Source organism: Crocodylus porosus, unplaced genomic scaffold (genome assembly GCF_001723895.1).
Source record: "Crocodylus porosus isolate Cpor-Errol unplaced genomic scaffold, CroPor_comp1, whole genome shotgun sequence".
NCBI classification, from domain to species: Eukaryota; Metazoa; Chordata; order Crocodylia; family Crocodylidae; genus Crocodylus; species Crocodylus porosus.
Window position 1 is genome coordinate 12340960 of NW_017728925.1, and position 24290 is coordinate 12365249.

General features: G+C 40.7%; 1 protein-coding gene across 1 annotated transcript in view; it reads right to left on the reverse strand.

Moving 5' to 3' along the window:
* MED27 (mediator complex subunit 27) overlaps positions 1-24290 on the reverse strand; it is a 144062-nt gene that overhangs the window by 36026 nt on the left and 83746 nt on the right. The window contains exon 4 of the mRNA XM_019540833.1: positions 6618-6711. Coding sequence (XP_019396378.1) covers positions 6618-6711 — 94 coding nt within the window. The remainder of the gene's footprint in view (positions 1-6617; positions 6712-24290) is intronic.

The window sequence follows — 24290 nt, forward strand, 5'->3', positions numbered from 1 at the left end:
TTCATCTCCAGTCCGCCATCACCAATCTCCACTCCATTCCTTCCTCCTTTATCAAGAGGCACCTCTTCATCTTAACAAATCTTTCCAAAAAGCAGCAACACACTCCTTTTGTTCAGCCCAACATATCTGCTTATAAACTTCACTGGCTCCATACCAGTTCTTCCCCAACTACAACATATAATTCAACTTTCTCTCTCAACTCGTGGCTCCTATCCTAAGATGACAGTCAAGAACCAGCAGCAGTCAAGGCAGTCATGACATGGTGTTCAAGAGAAAAAAGGGTTTGAGATTGGCCCTTCTAGCTCTAAACCTAGCAAAACACCCTCTGCTTCAGTCACCCAGATTAACACTGGAAATTGCCCAGTCTCTACGATATCAAACACCTAGCGAATAAACATTGCCCTCTTAAAGACATCTGGTCATTAAATTGGCTCCTTAGAGACCATGCAAGTATACTGTAAGTACAAGAAGTATTTACAACAGCCACCTATAAAACTTGGTAATTTTGCTTTATAACGAGAGATGAAGGAATACTGCAAATAAGGATAAAATGTTAAAGAGTGGTTCTCAACCATTTTAGACTGGAGGAACCCCTCAACAGACTTGAGAAACACCTTGGAGAATGCCAGCATTTAGTGCTGACTTGTTTTTTGACTACAGAAAACTAGAATATTTCTTCCATTGCAAAGAACTGAAGACGACCACAGCAGATCAGAATGTTTTTGATGCTATGGATTCCTATCTGAAATTTCAAGGTTTAACATTTTTGCATACCTAACAGTGCTAACATTGAGTGGCACCCCACAGCACCCTTGAAAGGACAGGCTCCTAGAGTGCCGCGGCATTCGAGTTGAGAATCACTGATCTAAAGAAATTACCAGATTTTTAAAAGAGAACACTTATTTTGATTAGCATTTTGGAAAAAAGATTATTTGTAAAATGAAAAAACAACCAGTATTAAAACTGTTCCAGTCAAGGATGACATAACCAATTGAGTGCAACTTAGCAGATAAATACACTACAGGAAAAATGAATGCTTAAATGATCTGAGGATTAGAGTCTATAGAAAAAATTCAGTCAATGGCTTTTTTTTTGGTCAAATAATAAAACCACAATATCTTGGCTCCCAATAGAAAGCAGCATCAATCTTCACTAGAGAACCCATGCTACGTATACTATATATAAAACCAAAGACTGAACTGAAAAAAAAATAATTCCATCTTAGTGAACAGATGTCTAGCCCATTTGCAATTAATACGACCCACTTCCATACAATCAGGCCGCTTAAAATGCCTGGAACAAGATTTAAAAATTGAAATGCAAATTCATCTGATTTTAATGAGAATAAATGGAAGCTATAGACAAATCTGCCTCCTTCCTGAGCATAAAGAATGGAAGGGGGAAAGCGTAGGTAAATTCTAGCTAACCCTGTAAATGTATACAGTTAATTTATAATCAAAAAGGTTGTTGATAACACAATGTGGAAAAAAGAAAGAAGAACATGGTGGCTGAAAGGAGTTTTGTTTTGGCAGAAACCACCTTCCAAAATTAGAATTTAGTTATACAAAACCACGCTTCCGAACAACAAATTAAAAATCTTCCAGTATTTTTAAACATGCTTCCCCCAGGGCTTATACATATTGTAGTGCTCTTTTTATATACATTTACAACACTAGAAAGTAGTCTCTGGAAGCCAAGCTCTATTTCTGACTCCAGCAATAATAATCTGTTGCACAACTATAGACAAGTCATAGCTTCTCTGCACCCCATCTGTAAAATAAGCCCTTTGTAATGCCTGAATATAAAACTGCTACTATATATAGATACTATTAAAATTTCATGCTGAATAATCTTCTGAATTTTGACAATGGTAAGTACGTGGACCAAAACAACCACACCATCAAAAGATGTCATTAGAAACAGTGTTGTGTATCCAGGGTCCCAGCAGGTTAACCAGTCAAAGGAATAAAAAGACCAAAGCATTTGATTAATTAAGGCACCTTATGTTCTTACTGTATTAGGGGAAGTTTATCTATTTGCTGTCCCAATGCAAATACTTCATGCAACTTGAACAACAAAATCAAAGAAAAACCTTAAGGATTCTTTTGCTCATTCTGCTGCTACAGCAAATTAATTTTGCATGCCACTTTTATTAAAGCTGATAAACGGGATGTTTATCTTCTTTCATGCACAGATGTGATTAAAAGATTAATTGAAAAATCAATAGCGTAGATTGGGATTAAAACAGCACACTGAAAAGCCATGATGAACTGCTTTTAAAATCAGTTGAGGATTTCACGTGGCTCTGAAAGGTTTCTATTATTTATGCATTTATTTGGTCTATGCAGTGTAAAAGTCCAGACTAAGGAGACACAACTGCTGTGCATACATCTAAAACCCTGAAAATTTCTACCGTCTGCAGAAAGCAGCAGCCACAAAGGACTGCATGTAGAAACTTTCAGAAACAATCTTTATGCTCTTGGGAATGGTTTAGTTTTTCTTTTTGCTCCCGGTTGCGGCTTCTTTGGAAAGATGCAACCTGTACAGGGAGAGCCAAACTTCCTATTGAAGGATGCTAGAAGTGAAGAGCAAGCCCACTGCTCTAATCTTTGTTTACCAGCAAACACCTTTCAAGTAAGAACCATCACTTCTGGGATGCCGAATGAGTTGCAGATTGTAGTAGTCCCACATGCACTAGTTAAGGCTGAAAAACCATTCGTTTATAACTTTCTGAAACACTTGCCTAATGGGCTGAAACTTTCCCTACTAACATCCTCTCCTTTAGGCCATTTATTGGGAAAGGCTGAGCAAACCCCTTCAGCCATTTTGAAGCTAGCAAGTGGTCTAGCAAACGCACATTTTCCCACTTGTGAATTACTCAGAGCTATTATTTTCCCTGCAAAGATGGTTAAGAATAATTAAGCGTTAGAACTTCAAAATGACACCCAAGGAGACCTTAATAAACAGAACATATGCTACCAGGTGTGAAATAAAAACACATACGAATAGCAATGCAAAGGATCAACCTCTTCGTGAGAATTTTCTCCACGGGGGCTGCACATGGAATTGTCTTGCCTTTGAATATTTGAGCCAGGGGGACAAAAATCATATCCTCACTGAAAACCAAACAGGAGGCTGGAGTCCCTGACAAGAGGATGGTCTCTCAGTCTCTGCACTTACCTTCTCCTAAGGTGCCGAGAAGCAGAATTCCAGGAATGTCCCCTGAAGCCGCCCGGAAAGAGTCCCTAATGCACAGCGTTAACTTCACCCTACCTGAGGGAGCTTCCCACCTACACCTCCCTCCACCCGCCAGTGTTTCCAACCCAGTGTATCCCCTCCATGGCCAGCTTCGCACTGTTTTCATCCCTTCCACTTGCCATCGTACAATCTAGCTTGATTTTTAAAACTGAGGGTCACACTACTTTGGGCATTCTTGCTATATTTCTCTATCTTGCCAGTACCCTCATAAGTAAGCCTATAGATCCCACCAGGAAACTGAATTGTGAGATCAGGTGTTGGATGCCCCACAAGCAAAATAAGATGACTCACCAACCTCTACCTCAAAAAGCTTCCAAATGAACAGAGGTTTTCACCCCTTTTGAGTCTGTGTACCCCTGGCGGCTAGTTGGGAAGGAAGGGGTCCCCAGCGGATGGACAACAAACGGGGGCTCCCCCAGAGGGCGGCTGACAAACAGGTGGGGTGGGAAGGGTCCTCCAGTGGCCAACCAGCAGTGGAAGCATCAGTGGCAGAAGTGCTGGGTGGGGGGGTACCCTCAGGTTGAAAAGCCTTGCAATACCTCTACGTGCACACCTGGTTAAAAACCCCTGCAGTAGAGCCTTTTTAACATGATGCAAGACCAGGGGCTAACAAAACAGTAGGGAAAGAATGGATTAAGGTTACATCGGTGAAGTCAAATGGTTACCTAATGAAGACTTGGTAAGGGGATTTATCTTTTTTTTTTTTCTAAACAAAATGAGCAATACCTCACAAACTACCTGGTGCTGGGCCAGAGCTGTTGGGCAAGCCCTGTGAATTGAACCACACCGACTTGGGACTTGTTTCTACCAAGCTTCACTTGTCCCCAGTGACAGAGGTGCTCATCTCACAGCCCATCTTATAACAACTTTCACAGGATGACTGGTGGGTGAAAACAGCAAAACCTTTTCCAGCAGTCAAGGCCAGATGGATAGTGCCATGTTGGCAACATCCACTGAGACAGATGGAAAAGAAGGAAAAGCTGCCTTGAGAGGAGAAACGACAAACCTGTCACGACCATATACAGCAAACACTTCGAAAACAAGGTTTTGTGATCACTGTTCCTGGAGTAGATGAATGCCAAGTGAAGAGTGAATACCACTGGACCAGCACAGGGCAGGAATCTACTACCAATGGTGATGCCCCTGCTCAGTAAGTTGCTCTTTATCACAAAGCACAGGTTTCTTTTACAACCACAACTCTTTCATCCTAAATTATTTTCTCCAGTTTACACCTCACAAGTTCTGCAAATTTTACCAATTTGTTTTTGAAGCTTGATAAACACTTATTGACCTTGTCTCCCAGTAAATACAGACCAGATAAGGATACTCAGTATATGACACAGAGTAGTTTATGGCACAAATAAGTTCAAAGTGAGTAAATAAAAATTACTTTTTAAAATCACTTTATTTATTTATTTACACACAGAAAGGGTTAAATAAAAGAAAAAACCTAAGCGCAAGTTTCAAGGCATCATGGTAAGTGAAAATATATGGTTTCTTAGGATTGTGCTACTGAATTCAATTTCTCATGGACTATATTGTACCCCTTGGCAAATTAAACAATAGCCGATTAAATGTTCCGAAGCCAGCCAAAGCTGGTTGCCTACTTTAACCTCCGACTCAGTTCATTTTTTAAAATAATTTTTGTCTTCTAAAAGAAAAGAAAAAAAAATCAGTCAACTAACTAACCCTCCATTATTAACTGAAACTAAATATAATCACCATTAGATTTATTATCATGGATAAGTGAACTTATCCCTTCAAGAAGGGCAAAGGATATCTTTCCATAGCGAGGATTCCAAGGTCTACGGAGTCCATGAACACAACTCAAGATCTAAGTAACAATTCTGGCACTGAGTCACAAAAATATTTAAACTTATGTTTTGCTGTTTGATTCAACCTTGGCTCAGACTGGATATTAAAAAGCAAGCTTTAACTCTTTGCCAAGAAAAAAAGGTAATACAATGCCTACTTGGATGCAATAATTACAAATCGGCACACGTTTTTGCAAGACTTTCTTTTCCCTTCTTGAAAAAAAATCAAGTTTAAATCATTACAGTAAAAGGGGTTTAAGTGGCCAACACCTGAAGGTGAAAATCCAGTATATTAAACTGGTTCCATAGCTCTGATGCTTGTTGCTTCAATGATTCTGATTTTAGATTCATTTTCACCTTCACTTTGTAAAAAAGGAACTATATATACATGCAAAATATATAATCTTTATATAATTTTTGGTACAACAATGGGAAAGAACCCAATTGTAATTGGGAAATGCAGTGAAGCATAGATGGAAAAAGACTGAATAGGTCCCCCCCAGTTATAAGATACTGCTTGTCCATTTTATTTTCAATATGGTAAATAATGGAACGTCTACTTCCATCTCAATACAGTAAAAATAGCTACATTTCATACTGAAGTGTTCCACTGGCACAGCTCAACACTCTTCACTTCAACAAGTTAATATGCTGCACTGGAAACTCTAAAGTCTCCTTCCTTGATATTAATACAACAGCTGTATGAGAAAATTGATGCGTTTAATAGGTTCTTGTGGAATGAAAGCTTGTTTGCTCAGGCAGAAGTAAGTCTAATACCTTAGACCTGTTTATCAATAAGCCAGTTTTTACTGTTCATGTACTCTGATGCCAACTTTCTGACTTCATCAGGGAATAGGAAATCACTGACCCAGAAACAATTTGGACAAGCTTATTTCACAGAGGATAATTTTTTTTTAAAGTTGTCATTAAATCTTCTCTCACTGCTATGGCTGCTGAAGGCATGGTTAAAGTGTCTGAGGCCGGATAGGCTCTGTGTATTACATGATCATACCCAAGTAGTTTGGAGATTAACACAGAACATTATTCTCTTGAAGAGAAGGTACTTTTTCATCATTTACATCTCTTTTCAAACCCAAACGCCTCCGATTAAATACATTAACCGCTGCTACAACAGATGCACTATATCACATGAGGAAAATATGCATGAAGTAGATTTTATATAGAGGCAAAACCCTTTTGAGCAACATGTCCTATAATCCACTGGCTGCTACTTATCAGTGAACTTAGTTATCACCCTTTCCTTTTACACTTCCCTTGCATAAGACTGGGACTCCCCGTTTGCAGTGTCTGCAGGCTGATATGCCTGCTTCTCAGGTCTCCCAAGAAGTCTTGCAGAACTGGCTGTCCTTACTTTTGGATTACTTCGCCTATATTTTCTCATCCTCCTTTTGAGAGAAAGCAGCGTGTGGTGTTGTTGTACAACCTCAAGAGTACTCTTTTGAAAAGGGCTTGGGGCTTTGGGGTATGTATGCCAGTGACTGTTATGCAACCCATCCCAAGCGAGTCCCTGAGAACTGAACTTACCAGAAGCATTGCAGAGGTACCATTGGGTCGGGATAGCTGGATGGACATCTCAGGGAACATCCTGTCAATGCGGTTGATCACATCATCAACGTACCTACCAAACAAAACAGAAGCCTCAAATTACTCAAATGATACTGCCACAAGGAACCACTGTGATCCTCTGGTCTGACCTCCTGAATAATGTAGCCATTGGACTCCCCTGAATTAATTCCTATTTAAGCTACAGCATTTCCTTTAAAAACACATCCAACATTGATTTGAAAATTGCCATTATCGGAGAATCCATCACAACCCATAGTAAGTTTTTTCAACGGGTAATTACACTCGCTGTCTAAAATCTATACCTTATTTTTAGCTCAGTTTTGTCCGGCTTGAGTTTCAGGCCCTCGTCTGACGGACTGAAAGGGCCCATTATCAAACCTTTGTTCACTGTGAAGGTACTTTTCAGACCCTTAGGCCTCCACTTCTCTGTGATAAACTCAACAAATTGAGCTCCTTGAATCTAGACATGTTTTCCAATCCTTTATGCAACCTCATGGCTCTCCCCCGAACCCTGTTCAGTATGTCCACACCCTTAATGAATGGCCAACAAGAAAAGTGGACAGAGTTCTCCAGCAGCAAGCAGCCTAGAACCAAATGCACAGGGACTATCAACTTCCCACTACTCCTCCAGATGCCCTTGTTTAGCTATCCAATGATCATGTCACCTCTTTTAGTCATCGCATTTTTGGAAACATGTTCACCCTGCATAACAAGTCATTTTCAGAGTTACTGCTTCCCAAGACATCCCCCCATCCTATAAGCAAGGCCTATGTTCTTCATCCTGAGATATACATCTTTACATATAAGCACATTGAAATAAGTGCCTTCACTAGTGCCTAGCTTACCAAAAGCTGTAAACCGCTCGATATTTGTAACTTGTCCTCTTCATTATTTAGCACTCCCCAAGTACTAACATTTTACCAGGGAAGATCTTATGTTTGCTTCCAGGTCACAGATAAGGTAGGCTCAAAGCACTGGTCCCTATGCAAACTTCATAGAAACGTATCGTGTGATGACCATTCCCTGTGTACAACAATGTTTTGGGACAGCCATTTGTCTATTCCATTAATATGTGCCATGCTAATTATCTTACTGTCTAGTTTCTTAATCAAAATGCCATACGGTCACAAAGTCAACTGCCTTCCAGAAGTCTGAACATCTTTCTTTAACACTATAACCATTACCAACCAAATCTATGAAAGAATAAAACAGCATAAACCAGTTAAACTACCAGAACCAACAACTTGCGTTTCAGTCACGTACAGGTTTCAAAACCCACCTTTATGAGCAACCCAGCAGATAAGAAGCCGGAAGTTTTATTCTAGCCTATATACACCAGGCACAGTGAGGAGGGGAACAAAAGGCAAGTTGGCCAATTTACAGGTTTCTCTCCTAATTAACTCTGGAATTCCAATGGACAAAATGTGCTCTCATTTTATTTCCCTCTCTAGTGAAATGCCTGAAATCAGTAGGAATCCTTCTGCCTCCTAAAGCAGAGCTCATCCAAGACTTACAAGCATTGTGAGGCTATCCCCTGCCATGCTTTCAATAAACAGCTCTGTCACACCACTTGCCACCTGAGACCGGTCAAGAATTGCTTTAAGACATTTTATAAACTGACTTCAGGTGACATTTGCAAGCATCACACACTCCACTACAATCTATTCATCAGTCAGAGTTAGTAGCACTTTATGAGCTCTAGTACTACATTTTGCACCACTGAACACTGTACAGGTGACACCCACCAGGAAAGCTCAGTGCTAGAAAAGCAATAAGACCGAAGTTAGCTTTGGAGCAATATGAAAGCCTACACCTAACAAAAACACCTGCTGAATAGTAAGTGCACCAAAACCAGAATTTCAGCATTGCACTCCTCCCTGCCAAGCTCTCTAAATTCAGCTCCACTCATACTGATGACAGCAAGGTTTCCTCCATTACTAATATATTTCCAAGGGACTTATAAGCTTAATATATTATAGCAGGGGTTGTGAACCAGGGCACGCATACCACTGGGGGTATTTGGGAAGGCCCTAGGGGGTACGTGGTGTTCCGCTAAGCACCCTGTCGCATTTGGCCCCCTGCTAGACCGGCCGCTGGGGGATCCCCCCAGCTCCACATCCAAAAGGGGGTACCCACCAGGAGTACCACTCACCAGAAAGGGTACACTCCTCAAATAAGGCTGAAAGGCCCTGCATTATAGTAAACAATACAGCTGAGAGATCATGCCTGTGTGCATTAATCCTACCCTTCCAGTTCACAGATCATTTGCATCCTCAAGACCCGGGGTGGCCAACCCACAGTGTGCACGCCACAGACAGCCTGTGTGTGTGATATGCAGAAGATCAGGAAGGGGACTGGCAGCACAGTGGCAAATAGTGCAAAGAGCAGAAAAAAAGGCAGCGATTAGGCAGGAGAAGGGGATCAGAGTGGCTCTCGGGGAGGGCTCACAGCTAATTTGTGGCACACCTCACAAAAAGGTTGGCCACCACTGTTTTAAACCATGAGTGACGATGCCCCCTTAACATACTCTACCCTTCTTTCATTAAGCCTCAATAAATTCCAGCACAAATCTTTCCACTTTCCTGCATACATGGGCACATTTCCCATGATGGCATAGGGTTGTTATCCTGCCAGTTCATATTTCTGTCTTGATATCTGGAGATAACAAAGACCTCCAAACTGTGCTCTTAGATGAAAAACATCCCTGCTTCTGTTGGCTTTCAGAAAACCAACAGAAGCCCTGCAATGTGAGATTAACTGATTAACTACAAAACAAGCCTGGTGGAAGAAGTACTATAAGCTCATTAAAAACTCAAGAGGAAGAAGGGTGATCATGGCAAACAAAAACCTAACCTTGAAAGGGTCACCTTCACAACCCAATCCAACCTTCTTAACCTGGATACACAAGCCACATCATTCCTTGCATTTGAAAATGAAGCACATTTTCTCAAAAGAAAAAGCAGCTTCCTCTCAACAGCCCTAAGACACTGGAACCTATTGTGCCCATAGCAAAAACTGCAACAATGCTGAACCTCCTCAAAATGCCAGGGAGTTGCATTTCACATGAAACCATATTCTCTGTCTTAAAGCTCAGCCATCAAACCCTACCCACACCACCAGCCAACTCAAGAAGCCCCATGCCCCTGGAGACTCCTCTCACATTGAAGCAGATCACAGTGATTGAGTGTCATTTACCCCTTTTCCAAGAATGTGAACAAACTGAGCATCCAAAGCCTCATACCCTAAAACTTAAACTTTGGCTTTTAACCTTTTTACAAGAAAGGAAAACCAAAGTAGTCCTAGAGAAAAGGAATACACCACAGGCTGAAGGAAGATGATGTGACCTGGACTGAAGTCAAACAGCAAAGCAAAGACAGGGCTGGGGAGAAGCTCATTGTGGACATGCTATCCTTCTACCAGAGACAAGAGGACCAAGTCAAATGAGCAAGTAAAGTAATTTGAGATAAAGTAGGAAGAAACAATAAAGAAATAGGAACAGAAGAAAATGAGAATAAGCGATTTCAAAGAAGTCATTTTGCTCTAACAAAATTGCATTGAATATGTAATAATTTATGCAAGGGCTTGGGGTGCTATAAAGTTTTGAATTACTCATTTGAGAAGCTCTACATATTTCACTCATGGTTTTACAATGCTTAAGTAATATGGCTGTCCTGAAATGTTGCTGCTAAAGATTTTATGAGATCCCACTTTCATACCCTATTTCAGAAGGCAAATCTTGTGTATGCCCTTCAAGCAATTTAGACTGTTAGTGCTGCAGGACTAGAATCTGTGATTTTGCCTATGTGTACAATACTGTACTATACTACACGGTAAAACACACCTGCAGTGCACCAAGTACAAGATTAAAATAATAATTTTAAATAAGGGCAACTTGATGCCTAATCTTGAACAAAAAAACCCGTATACATTCAGATGCAAAAACATACTAAAAATACTTGGAACAATCGATTTCTCTCACAAGTACAAGCCAAAAAGATTTTAGTTCTATAGCAATCATATTTAAAATATTATTTTGATTGGACTACTGAATGTGCTAATCTTTTTCAAACATATTTGCCACAGCAAATTGAAATATTTAAAAAAAATTTTTAAAAAACACCTTAAAGCAAAGCCATCCTTAAAAAGTTTCTCATATCCACTGTTTATATTTCTCAAGTGGGTGAAAGACTTTTCTTAAATCCACATTTTAAAAGCACTTTAAATAGACTTTTATAACATACCATATGAATCCACGAAACTCTGAAACAAAAGCGTAAGATGATGTTTGTCAAGTATAGCTTGGAGGGGAAACATTTGTGCATAAAAAGTTTTAAGCCACCGACAACAAGAATTTATCAAAAAGCTCAAATAGAGTGGTGTATGAACAGTGCCACTGGAATGACAACTCTCCTGGTCTAAAAACCATGCGTAAAAACTTTTCAAAGCCAAAAGAAAATGCTCCTCTGTTCAGGTTCTGTTAAAAGAACCTGGAACTCAGAAGGGGTGCTAGCGAGTCCTTGCTGGTTGCAGTCATAAACATGGTAAATGAACTACATAGCTATGAATGAATGAATAAAAGTACAGATAGATATGTTCTCATGTTAGCACAGGCTTATGCTTTAAAAGTCTTTTCAGAATATTAACTATCCACTACAGAAAGGAAAGTAGAACATTATTCTTTTCACTGGGAATGATGAGTTCTCAATGCAATCTTGCAAGTCAATAAGCCAAAGCCACCACTGGCATTATCATTAAATCATCACTGGAGTTATATACCCTTTGATACATGTGGGGAACGATGCCAACATTCAATAAGCAACAAAGAACAGAACTACAGTAAGATTTTTACATAGAAGCCTGCTTTGTGCTTCCTGTTGCAAAGAAGGAAAAAAAGCAAGTTAATTCATGCAGACGAAACTGGGTATCAGCTTGCTTTCTTACAAGACTGAGTCATTTTGTATAAGATAAAACTGGTTTCCTTAGGACGGTGGAAGGCAGAAAAAACAAGCCTCCAAGGCAGGTAGTTCACCCATCAACACTATGCGTCAGGGTCATTTTAGACACTCCTGAATCTGATACATTTCTATTCTAAGCATGCGCATGTGTGTACGTTACTTAAACCCAAGCACTCCAGACTCAGCAAAAAAACAAATTCAGCTGTCACTTGTGTGTGAACAGAGGTCATTGCTAACCATATGCTAATCAAAAAATATGGAGGGTCTTCTTAACTGATGCTCAATCAATACACAACCTAGCCTTGGATGCTACAATGCAAATGACTGCAGAATTTAAAGAAATAGCTATGGCAACAAATTCTAAATGTTCTTGTTTCAGATAATAACGAATTAATACAAAACCAAAAATGATTTTTTAAAAAAGTTTTATACCAGTTCTTTGGCATACTGACAGGGCCACACCCATGTCAGCACATTCTGTATTTTGCCAACTACATTCAAGTACCATCATATCCTGAATTAGAGTTCACTGGGTGTGTCTATGCATGCAGCTTAAGGCATGTTAGCCTATTTTAATGAGCATTAAAATGCCATAAAAACCCTGTGTTCTTCAGCTAATGCACATTAAAACAGGCTAACGTGCCTTTTTCCAGTACCTCACAATGGAGGTACTAGATTTAATGGACATTACCTAAAGTGCATTAATGAACATGTAGACGTGCCCACTGGAAATCAGACACCTAATCTGCTTAGATGCTTTTGAAAATCCCACTAGGCAATGATCTGCTTCTTTAGGCATTTGAAAAATCTGACTCATGGGGGCCAGAAACAATCCAGCAATTTGTTAACTATGATTAAGCCTCCAGTTGTTCTCCTGTATCTAGTTAATTTAAGACAGCTTTATTTCAGGAACAAGAACAATACAAAAATGCTGCTTTTGTACATTTGAATGGAATTCCACTTTTCATCCAAATGCAGCTTGAAAGACAACCCTAGTAAATCAGAAACAAACAGCTATTTTCTAACATAATTAAAGTGTAAAGATTAAACAAAACTATGTTGAACTATGTAACTAGTTACATGCACCAAGATAAAGTATATATCCTCCTCGCTAGCAGAAGCACCAAATTTAGAGCAGTAGCTGTATTTTCTTACCAGTCAACATCTTACCGATTATACCTACCGATGAGAATTAACCTGTTCTTTGAAAAGTAGCTTAAAAGCACTCATGTAAAAGAAGATTTAAATTATGAATAATCAAGGACTTAACTATGTAGACATAAAATCAGTCCACCTGGACAAATCCATGATTACAGGTTGCTTGTTTGTTACCTAAAGGGCAGTTGAAAAATAAGTTGGCATGACATTCATGCCAACATGGTTCCTCAAGCATGGCTACTCCTACAGTTTTCTTTTACCCCAAGCGAACACTTGACACACAAGGCTCAAAGCCCCTGGTTTCTTCCTTTGGCACGTGCCTATTGCATTACCTCTGCTAAGGAACTAATCCCACCACACCTGTAATGTAATTAGAGGTAATGAATTAGTTGGCAGCTGTAGACCTCTTTCCCAAGTGGCTGATTTTCAAGAATTTCTACACCCCAAGGCTTACACTTGTACTACTTCCAAAAAAAGGTCCTACACTATATTATACTCTGTCTTTCTGCAGTTCTCAACTACAAAAAAACATTAGTTCAGTCTATTTTGAAAAGTACCACAGAACTATCCTGGACAAACAATTTATTGGTGAAAACTAAATGCCAGTATTCACTAGGATTCCAGAAGACTAGATAAATGCATTGTCCAGTAAGTGCTTTGAAAGCTAATCTCCAACAACCAGGAAATGCTGATGGTGTTTTTCTTTGTGTCCTCCCCCTGCCCCCATTCCCTCCGGTGGAGACACTGGGCCAGGAGAAGAGCTTGCTTTCTATAGCATAGCTTTCAAGAATAATCAAATAGAAAATAGGCCTATGGCATGGGTGAACTTGGCCTAAATAATCTCCAGAGGGTGCACATGCAATTACCAACCTGCTGAATGCTGCAGTAGTCCCTGCTCCTCACCCAATTAAAACCACTAGTACAACATAAATAGAGTGCCTTTGCTACAGGGCGCTGCTGCAGGAAAATTTCAAAGTCGTCCCCCCCCAGCCATCTCAAAGCAAGTCTGAGTGCAAAAAGAAGATGGGATGGAACTCAAATTGTGAGAAAAGAAATACTTTATCATTGCTGGCTGCGATTAGGACAAACTCTTGAACCCTTACTGATTTCTTTTAGCACCTATGAAGCCAAAGCTTGCATCCATACCACTTCAACATATACAACTTGCAAAGACAAACACCCTGTAGGAATGCTGAATTTCATGTTCTAGTTCCTCTCTTCCTACACTGACCATCTTGCTCTGCACTACCCTGTGATGGACATCCAGTTGTAATGATGGTCATGGTCCCCAGCTACATCAGTCAAACTGTCTGACATCAATTAAAAAACGGTGCTTGGCAACACGAATGGATGCCAGGTAAGGTATTTTAGAAAGGCATTAATTTATTTCCCAATGCTAGAATGTATGCTTTGCAATAAAGCACCCCACAATGCACTGCGATGATCAGAGAGGAGTGCTGAACAGGGGAATACCGCACCGGACGTTATCTGCTCAGAGTGCTGAACAGTCAGTTCGAACAAATGCACGGCAGGGAGGACACAATGATTAAGGAGGAAAGTACCTTGCACTGATAAGCCAGGCATACTGAAGTCGTGTAAAACATATAAAACCGATGAAGGATGAAAGGAAAGCCCAAGACCATGAAGACAAAGCTAGATCTCTGAAGCTGTCTGCCAAAAAAGTGAAAGAGTATTGCTATCTAGCAACATAGTTTCCTTTCATTACACTTCAACTACAGCCATCCTGTTGCTCAGCTAAAAATGAGCTTTGTAGTTTCAAACTGACCCTGATGGCCCCCATTATTTTATAATACAGCTTTCTCTTCTCGAATGAGCTCATCTTAAATGATGCTCCTGAAGTCTTAAGACTGTTTGCTTAGGTGATATGTCCCTGGCTGCCCCAAAGAAAGGGAACCACAGAAAGAAGCATCTTGAATCCTCATGGCACTCCAGAAACTTCACCAGCAGCCAAAAATCAGGGAGTCCCTCTCCTGTAATGTCTCACTGTGGTCAGCCAGACACGCTGGGAAATACAGAAGAAGGAACCAAGAGTTTAAAGGGAGTGCAAGTGGCAGCACACCAGCATCTGGCTTGCTATATTTGCTACAGGGCACCAGGAAGTTCACCTTTGCTGAAGTTAGACCTCAACACTGCCATCCTAGCTTCTTCCATTTAGGGAAGTATTCCCAAGATGCTGTCTTGAAAGACCCTTCACATTTTGCTGCACTTGAATTTTTACCTTTCAAACCCATTCAAACAAAACCTGAAGCATTCACCGGCAGTGACTATTTTATACTTGAGCAGACACTGAGCTGAAAGACATTAATTTAGTGCCAAAATGAGCAATGAGTCACGATTTGCACATATCTGTCAACCTGTTAAAAATTCCCAAGATTACGGTTCCTATTTACATTACAGAAAGTCTTGTGCAGCCTCAGAGATGCTGAGTAGCTAAGAAAAGAGAAAGGTCTAATTCTGCTTCTGATACTACTGTTTTACATATTCTCAGACCAAGAGAAAGGGTTTCCAACGTGTCCCAACTTTCTCCAGTCTACAGATGGGCACCAGTTGAAATGAGTGCCTGGGAGAAACAACAAATAAAATGGAATAACAAGGATGAACAAAAAGTGAAAAAGTGATGAACTTTGGATCCTAGAGAGGTACACAGAAAATCTGGAGCTTTTAGCACAGTAAATGATCAAAAAATAATTTGGTAGCCAATTTGCTCTTTCTGCTAGCTATTCTTAAACCCAGGCCTGGTGTGACAGATTTGAGGACTTGTGGTTGAGCCTCCCAGTTGAAGCAGATACCACTGGCGTGGAGTGGGTATTTTCTTGGTACAGTTCATTTAAGAGAGAAGCACTCGGTTTTGAACAGATGTTCTAACAATCTGCACGCAAGCAACTCCTGTCTGCAGGAATCTTAAGACAGACACTAATGCCCTGTCACAACAGGTAGCCAACTACCTTGGGGGGGTCTCAGCTCTCTCCAGAAGTCACATACAATGCAAAATAGGTCCAACTGCTTCAAGACAAACTGCACTTTTTCTCCTCCAGCAGCCCCTATTCCATGGGTGGGCAAAATGTGGCCTGGGGGCTACATCTGGCCCACAGGGCCCCTAAAAATTTAGAAAATTAATATTAATCTGCCCTGGGCTGCCTGTCATGTGGACATCAATGGCTTTCCAAAACTCAGTAAGCAGCCCTCTGCCCAAAATAATTGCCCACCCCTGCCCTACTCTCTCTTTCGTGAAGTCCTCCATCCAAAACTCTCTCTGGACCACACAATGAGTGAAAGGTGGCCTGCCCTTAGATCTTCCTTTCTCCAACTCCTCTGCAAGACAAAAGAAAGCTCAGTAAGCAGAAGAGTATATCTTATACTTTTCTTGATGTATGTGGCTCACATGCAGCATTCTTAGCTCTTAATCCAATGTGCTCGTATGTCAAAATCATACCAGGAAATGCATTAGGGCATTTCATCACAGTTATACAGCGTCTTCTTGTATTTAAAAGATCTCTCTTCAAACACAACTGTATCTTGACCCCAAAATAGACACAGGCTAGATAGTAAAGAAAACAGACTACACCAGCTGGACTTTTGATTACCAAGTCATATCAAATACCAAAGCAAATTCACCCATTAGTCAAAACAGTGGTTCTTCTAATGAAGGTGTACTAACTTCCCCAGCTCACAAGCAACCCATCATAATTAATACCTACTACACACATGCTGTACCATGCTTCACTCCTCACGGACTTAAATATACCTTCCTACTCTGCTCTGTACTCATCTTCCCTGCTCTTCTCCCCACTCCTGTGCTTAGCATCTTCATCCAAGAACAGGATTGATTTGTTTTGCTTTTAATTTATAAAAAGACTGGCCCTTAAATATTCTGAAGTCGATGGAAACGCTGTGTTCTCAGAACTTCCCATCTTGACATTTGAGCAGAACTTGATTTTTTTGTTTTATCCAACACCTTTTTAAAAACATCTTCAGCAGAAAATCTTTTATTCCAAATGGTGAATAGTTTTTATACAAGGATGTGCAATACAATTTAGAGAACAAACTTGCATTGGAGTTGGGATGCTTGACCACAATTATCACTGTTGTTAGCTATTGTTTTTAGGTTGTAGTTTCCTTATAAATAGGCTGCGCTGGTAAAGCCAAGGACAGCTATCTAGTTCATAAACAAGAGCATAAATTCCAAAGTTAATTAGAAATGTAACACTCAGTGCTTTAAATCTTTTTGTTTTGTTATAAAAAAAATCAGCTCTGGGAAGCAGCAGCACTAGCAGACAGTCATAGTTCTTTGAAACCCTCCCAGCAGTGTTGCCAATAAGCATATAAAAATCCTCTAAGTCTGTGTTAGAAAAGCAATGCCTGGAACAGATAGGAGATACTTCTGAAGATGTGCATTATGTTATTACCAGACCTGTTAAAAAATACTGTTTCTAATGCACTAATTAGTTCTGCAGAATGCTGAGATACAGTTGTGTGTTAAAAGATCAGGTTTACAAGGTAAGGACAATTCAGAAACCATCTCTGTTGCTACGGCTTTTTAAAAGCATTTTGATTCTTACCCAGGCTCCCAAAAAGAGGGTAAAATGGAAAAGTAGTTCATTATAAAAGCTTTTCAATTCTACGCTGGACAGATGGCTTAGTTGTTTAGCATGACCTCTCTTTTTTACTGGATGCAGTCCAGTGATCCACTGCTAGCATGATGTTTAGCAGCTCAGGCAAGATTTAAATAGCATTTATCCCACACGGTGTTTGAGATGTATGTTGTTCATTTTTTCAATTCAAGGCAAAAATCTGAAATTTGGGAATATTTGTACTAATAACTAGCTTATGGGAAACCAGAGCAGGGATGTAGGGAAGACATTATCCAAACCACATCTTGCAGAGAGGGAACAACAACTAGGTGCTGTTTTTTCCAACGATTAATTAGTGTCCATGTCAGTTCTAACTAGGCTGCTCTACATTTTTCTTCAGTGTAAGTTTTGCTCCTTTAGCTCATGCTAAGTAAGCCAGAGCCAGCTTTCAACCTGACAATAATTTAGGATGCCATAAATTAGCAAGTCTCATTGAAGTTGATGGCAAATACTTATTTAAATGGCTTGGTAGCAGAAGGCCCCAGATTTTAATTCACCCAAAGGTGCTAGAACAGCTTCACCCCACACCAGGCATAAATTAAACCTAATACTTGTGACTTCCAGGAGTACTTTTAGCAATGCAGATCATAAGAATGGGATGGGAAAGGAAAGGGAGGGAATTCCCCGCTGGGTCAAGCATTGAGGTCATCTTGCAGTTATTCCCCAATTTACAATCTTACAATTTACCTAACTACCATAGTTACTTGATTACAAAATGAGGTTTTCCCCAGCAAGTGGCACGGGGGGGGGGGGGGAGGAGCCCCTCATCTTACAATTGCATACAATAAATCTCATTAAATAAACTGTCTACTGTTAAACAGCTGCCAAAAGCAGCATGTGCTCACTAATGGGAACCAACTATTAAGCTGATTAAATACAGGCAACACTGAGCATGACTATAAACACATGACATACATTGGGAAAACATACTGGTGGGAATCTACCACACAGATAGGTTAGTACAGTACATCTGAGTAAGACAGATGATACTTCACAGTCAGTGCAGTTCCCCTTACCACCAGCTCTTTTTCAAGTCATGGTGAGCTACAGCACTGCATATAGTTCACCTAGAATCCCCCTGTTAACCCCCCTCTCAGCCACGCACATAATTAGTGTGGTCCCACCCTCCATGAAGTGAAGCTGGATCAGGCTGCCCTATGCCTCACCTGCATCCAGGACTTGTGGCAAGACATGCGGTTGCAGTCATAAGTGGGGGCTAATTAGCATGTGGATCTTTTTGTGAGCAGGGGGCATATCTGAAGTACAGTAAAATCTCTGGTATCTGGTACCTCATCAGCCAGAATACCTTGTTAACTGGAATTTCAGCACCATGACACACCACTTTGCCTCCTGCTGCACTGCTGAAAACTGGGATGCACATGGCTGTGCTGCGCCACTGGTTCCTGCTGCATGGGGGGGCGGGGGGGAGCCCACACACAGTGGCCAATGCCACCACCCACTGCTGCTGCCACCCAGCATGTGTGGCCATTACGCCCCCGCTCCCCACCCCCCTGCAGCCAGCCAGAAACTCTGCATCTCAGGTAACCGGTACTTTTGGCTTACCAGCACAACCCTTCTGCCCGCCCGCCCCTTCCCAACTTGTGCTGGATAACAGGGATTTTACTGTATATACACATACTGAACAGTACTGAGCTGTGGAGTCACCATGGCTTGAAATGCTGTTGACTCTAGTGGGGTCCAACTCAAGGAACTATGTGGTAAATCACGAGCCTTCTGGCTTTGGACTAATGTCATGCATAGTCTGTAGTACATATAAATGGATACCAAGGTGCTGCTCAAAAGTGTTTATGAAGTACTTACGATAAACCTTGCAGCAGTTTCAAGTAGTAACATGCATCAGTTCTGGATAAACTAAGCGCATGGGTACTATATGCAAATTGTTACAGCTATGTTTAATTTCAAAGTTACTGTTTTCAAATTTGCTCCTCACTTCCTTGTGCTCAGGGAGTACAGGGTCTGACAGTAAGGAGAAGCGGAAAGAGCTGCCAGGGGAAAAAGCTGAAGGGAAGCAAAAAGCAAAAGGCTACCTGACCCCTTGACCCTCCCCTCCACCCCCGATTAATTTTCCCTGCTGTAGCAGTGGGACAGGGACAAATTCAAGGCAAACTTCCAATATTTCAATTCTACACCTGGAAAACTGCAACAAATTTATAAATTTCCTGTATACAGAATCTAACTATCAGGGAGTTGTCTTATAATCAGGGTCATCTTCTATTTGAGTAAACATGGTATGTATGCCTTTGCCCAGCATCTGAACACTTAAGTGAAATAGCAATCCTGCTCCTCTTTCAATACTCTGAATAAGCTAAACTGCTCTGTTTTACAATGCCCATGGTATGAGGGGCTCAGACTAATCATGAAGATGACAGTCTACCAAACCTAAAGCTTTACATACTTCCAGCACATTATGTCAAATAAGAAGTCAACTTGGATGTTTTCACAACCACAAAGCACCCTAATAAGTAGGGGTAAAGATACTAGTAAGCTAAAAATGTTTATTGAAAATTCCCCTTATCTACGCTATTGTTGTGTACAAAAAGCAGAATATGAAACAGCATAATTCCAGAGGAAAAAGGGGGACACACAACTAGAACCAACCTAGTAAATGCTGTAATCATGTCCAAAATTGTATTCACATTGATATTCAAATGGTTCCAGTGGGCCAACAGGTTCTAAATGGCCGACAGATTATCGAGTCCGACCCCCTGCCATGGGCAGTAATGAGCACTGGGGGCGGAAGGGGTCATAAGACCCCAGCCAGGTGCCTATCCAGTCTCCTCTTGAATATCTCCAGGGAAGGTGAGAGCACCACCTCTCTGGGGAGCCTACTCCAGGCTCTGGCCACCCTTACAGTGAAGTAGTTCTTCCTAATATCTAACCTAAACCTATCCCCCCTCAGCTTGTGGCCATTATTCCTAGCAACTCCAAGGGGGGCCCTGGTGAACAGACTTTCCCCGAGTCCCTCCTGCTGGCCCCTGATAACATCTCCCTGCCTTCTAGGGACCAGGTAATTTTCAACTTAAGGATCCACAACCATTAAACTTAACGCCTAACTCTGCTTTCCGACACAGCCTGGTTTTACTGGCCTTTGTGGCATGTGGTGGAGGCTACCAGCAATATAACATTCACTTCCATAGATACTAGACTTCAGGTGGACTCGGCAACAGTAAGTGGTATAAAAATAAAAAGGCCAAACCAAAGCAAACCAGAATGAATCCCCTTAAGTACTTTAAGGCCATCACTGATGGTAGAGCTTTAAAAAATTACAGTGCTGATCAGTAAAATAAGTGTACAACAGGCATGAAGTCTAGCGAAGCTATTATTATAAAAACAGTAGCCATAGCGTAATGTAATTTTTTCATATTAAAATGTAATTTATTAATCTCAGGGTTAAAATTATAATTTAATCCAACAGCTGCCTGCTGCACAAGTCTCTGCATGCAGTAAATTCAACTCCACAGCAGGCTTTTCAGTGGCATCAATTAACAAAAGTTATTAAAGCAGTGATCTCTGCCAGTTCTTATGAAATGACACTTTGTACTCACATGGGCAGTGGGGGAGAGAGTGAAGGGAGATTCAACCAATTCTCACACTGAGACAGCAACTCCCAGACTTGAAACATTCACCATGACAGCTGGCGGGAGCAGCCGATTCGTGCTTTGAAGCTGGAAATACATCGCAGTCCCTTTCACAAAATTCCAGAAGTTTTTTTGGCTCTTATCAAAAGCTGTCACTTCTGCCTCCATAACATCTCGCTAAAACTCACTGCTCTTTTCCAACTTGACTGCAAAATCCTTTCACCGAGACTTGACCACCTTATACCACAGCCTGTAACTTCCTTCTGTCTTCTCTTTTCTACTGCTGCTTCAATGTCGTCTCCCGCACCCTGCAATCTCTCTTCACTCGCTTCCTCTCTTTTGACACATCGTGATCAAACTCGATGCCTTCAAAAAATTCCACTTTTCTCCTTCTACATCTTGGCTTGTTTTCTTCTTCATATTCTGCACACTTCCTTGACGTTTATCCCTGTTCTAAGCTGTTACTTAGTTCATGCTGTACCATGTGGGAAAAACTGCATCTCCCTCAAGCAGCCAAACCAAACACATCATGAGGTTTTCTCTAGGGTCAAAAAGAGAGACACTCAAATGCCATTCCTATGTCAAATTGTGCTAGTGTTGTCTACGTTGGCCCGAAGGAATCAAAGGGGCAAACCAGTTACTGGAACTCTAATGCCAGAGCGAGCCAGACCCCATTTATCTATGAGGATTACCATACTTGTATAAAGTACATTTTTACTGAAATAACCACATCCACACTTGGGAATGGGGGATTAGGATTAATTATTATTTTCAATACGCAGGTATAAGCAAAACAGAGCAACTTTCTAGCATGTATAAGTGCCATTTCTAACAGATGGGGCACCTGAACACCTACCTGTTCCAGATACTTGTTTCAGGGTGAGGGTGTAAATTCAACTGCAAGTTTCAGCTGTATCCACACTTTCACGTAGCATTTCCAGCAACGCAGTCACTGAAAAAAACTGAGTAGATGAACCATATGCCACTGAGAATTTTCACTCGTTTTTCTTTTACTTCTTCATAAGATGATGTTCCTGAAGGCCTAGGGAAAGGGGGTGTTGTACAGCCAGTTGGAAAGAAATCTTTCCTACAGGTCTACTCAGAGACTTCTCCAGAGGTATCAGTTTGGGTAAGCAATTTGTAAAATATAAAATACCAAGGTCAAAAGAGATTCAGAAAATGCAGACAAGACCTGCATACTCCAAGTAGCTCAACCAGCATGCATCTGAAAAAGCAGGGGGATCCACCTGTAACCTTACAGGTAAGTGTTTGAATTATTTCCTGTAAACTAGCTTGTTTTTAACTACACAGGAAATTCTACTTTCATTAATCAGGAACTGTATTTAATCATTTAGCAGATGTGAAAGATGGCGGCATGTACCTAGACGAGTTCGGGCCAACCTTTTTGGCAGACATTCCACAAGTTAGCCCTGTACCCATGGTGAGTGCCATGCCAATCCCCTTCCTCTGCCCCATCTGCTGCTCTACTATCTGTTCCCTATCCTGTGGTTCCTGCCTGATCTGCTGCTCTGCTTTCTACTGCCTGTCCCCTCCCCCGTCTGCCACCTGACACACACAGAGGTTGTCCACACCCCTTGTGGCCACCCCTGGCCTAAACAATGAATGAAGGTTGATATGTAAACAGAAGGTAGTCTCCTATAAAAGCATATGCATAAGCACATAAATCTATACTCCACTTAATCTCTTCTATAATATCAGAGGTGGTACAGCACTTTAAAGAATGCAAATGGGTGGTCTGAACAGATCTCTGGAACCCACAACACAGGGCAACTAAGTGGCTTCCATTAAACATGTGGGGACAAAAAAAAAAACCAAGGAAATAAATCAGAATGCAGGGCCAATAACAGCACAGATCCTAAAAAAATACTTGCAAAAAACAAAAACAAAAAAAACAGCCAAAAGAAAAAACAAACCAAAAACCTAACACTAACCCAATATCATGGCTGAAAATATAAATGCACTAATGTCAGAAAATCCAAAACCTTCGTTGTTTCAACAATCCTGACACACTTACACACATCTATGTTTCCACAGAATTGTGCACGGAGCATCAACATACATTATTACCGTTTGCTTATGTTTTCTTGAGGTCAGGGTCTTTTTTTTTTCCTTCTTGGTTTTGCTTTTAAAAATAAAGCACGATTTCTGATCACAGTGTCAAATAAATCCCCTTAGCAACCACAGAACGTGAGTGATATAATGCAAGGAAATGTGAGAGAGACTGTCTTTGCAATAAAATTTACATAGTTATTTTCAATTGCTTTGAAACAGTTGTTTTAACTAGCATGGAAATTTTTCAAAACTCCTTAGCTTCACAGTGGCAATCAAAAGAGGAAGGTGGACATCAGGACGTGTGAATTTTGGTTAACAAAATAAGCATGTACCTGCTTTACAGTCATTATTGGATTCTTGTCTCGGCCTGTTGCCAGTCCCTGTATGTTTTTTGAAAATTGTCATTAACTCCTTTATACATACCTTGAAAGGAAAAACCACCCTCCCAAACTGTGCAACATCAGTGCTAATAGGATTTCAGAAGTAATAGTGTGTGGCGCACAGACTCATTGTGTAAATTCTCGACCTGTTTGTCAAAGTAGAACTTGCTCCAGAATCAACAATGAAACACTAACAGAAGCCATCAGCTTCACTTAGGAAATAGGCTAAACATGCAATATGCCACTCTTCCAACTATTTCCCTTTATATAATTGCAGTGTACAAATGTTGACTTTTGATACTGAAGAATGCAAGGAACAAATATTCATGAACCGATATATTCAGATTGATTTTCAGGCCCAAAAATCTTTATTGCAATTTCTTTGGTTTTACTATACATCACAAAGCAAACTGCTTGCAATAGGTGTTCTGACAGTCCAAAAGCCTGACAACTGAAGGCTAACACAATCAAAATGGAAGCTAATTAGTCAATATGAAGAATGAACTTAGGAGTTGTGTAATAACTTAGGTCTTGTAACTGTATTGTGCAGACAGTGGCTAAAATTTTCTCCTACCGAGTTTAAGTACAGGACCAGAGAATGGGGTTAGTCAACTTCTAGAAACAATGCAAGCATGTAATTACTTTTGAGCATTTAGTAAAATGTTACCTATAGTATGTAATATGATGGTAGCTACATAAATTTTCCTTAAAAACTTAGTATGGCAGACAAGGTAAAAAGAAAAATGGAAATTCAGGAACAGTGACCAAAAAAAAAAAACCCTGCAGGCATGAAAGCTTCCTGATCATGTCTGCA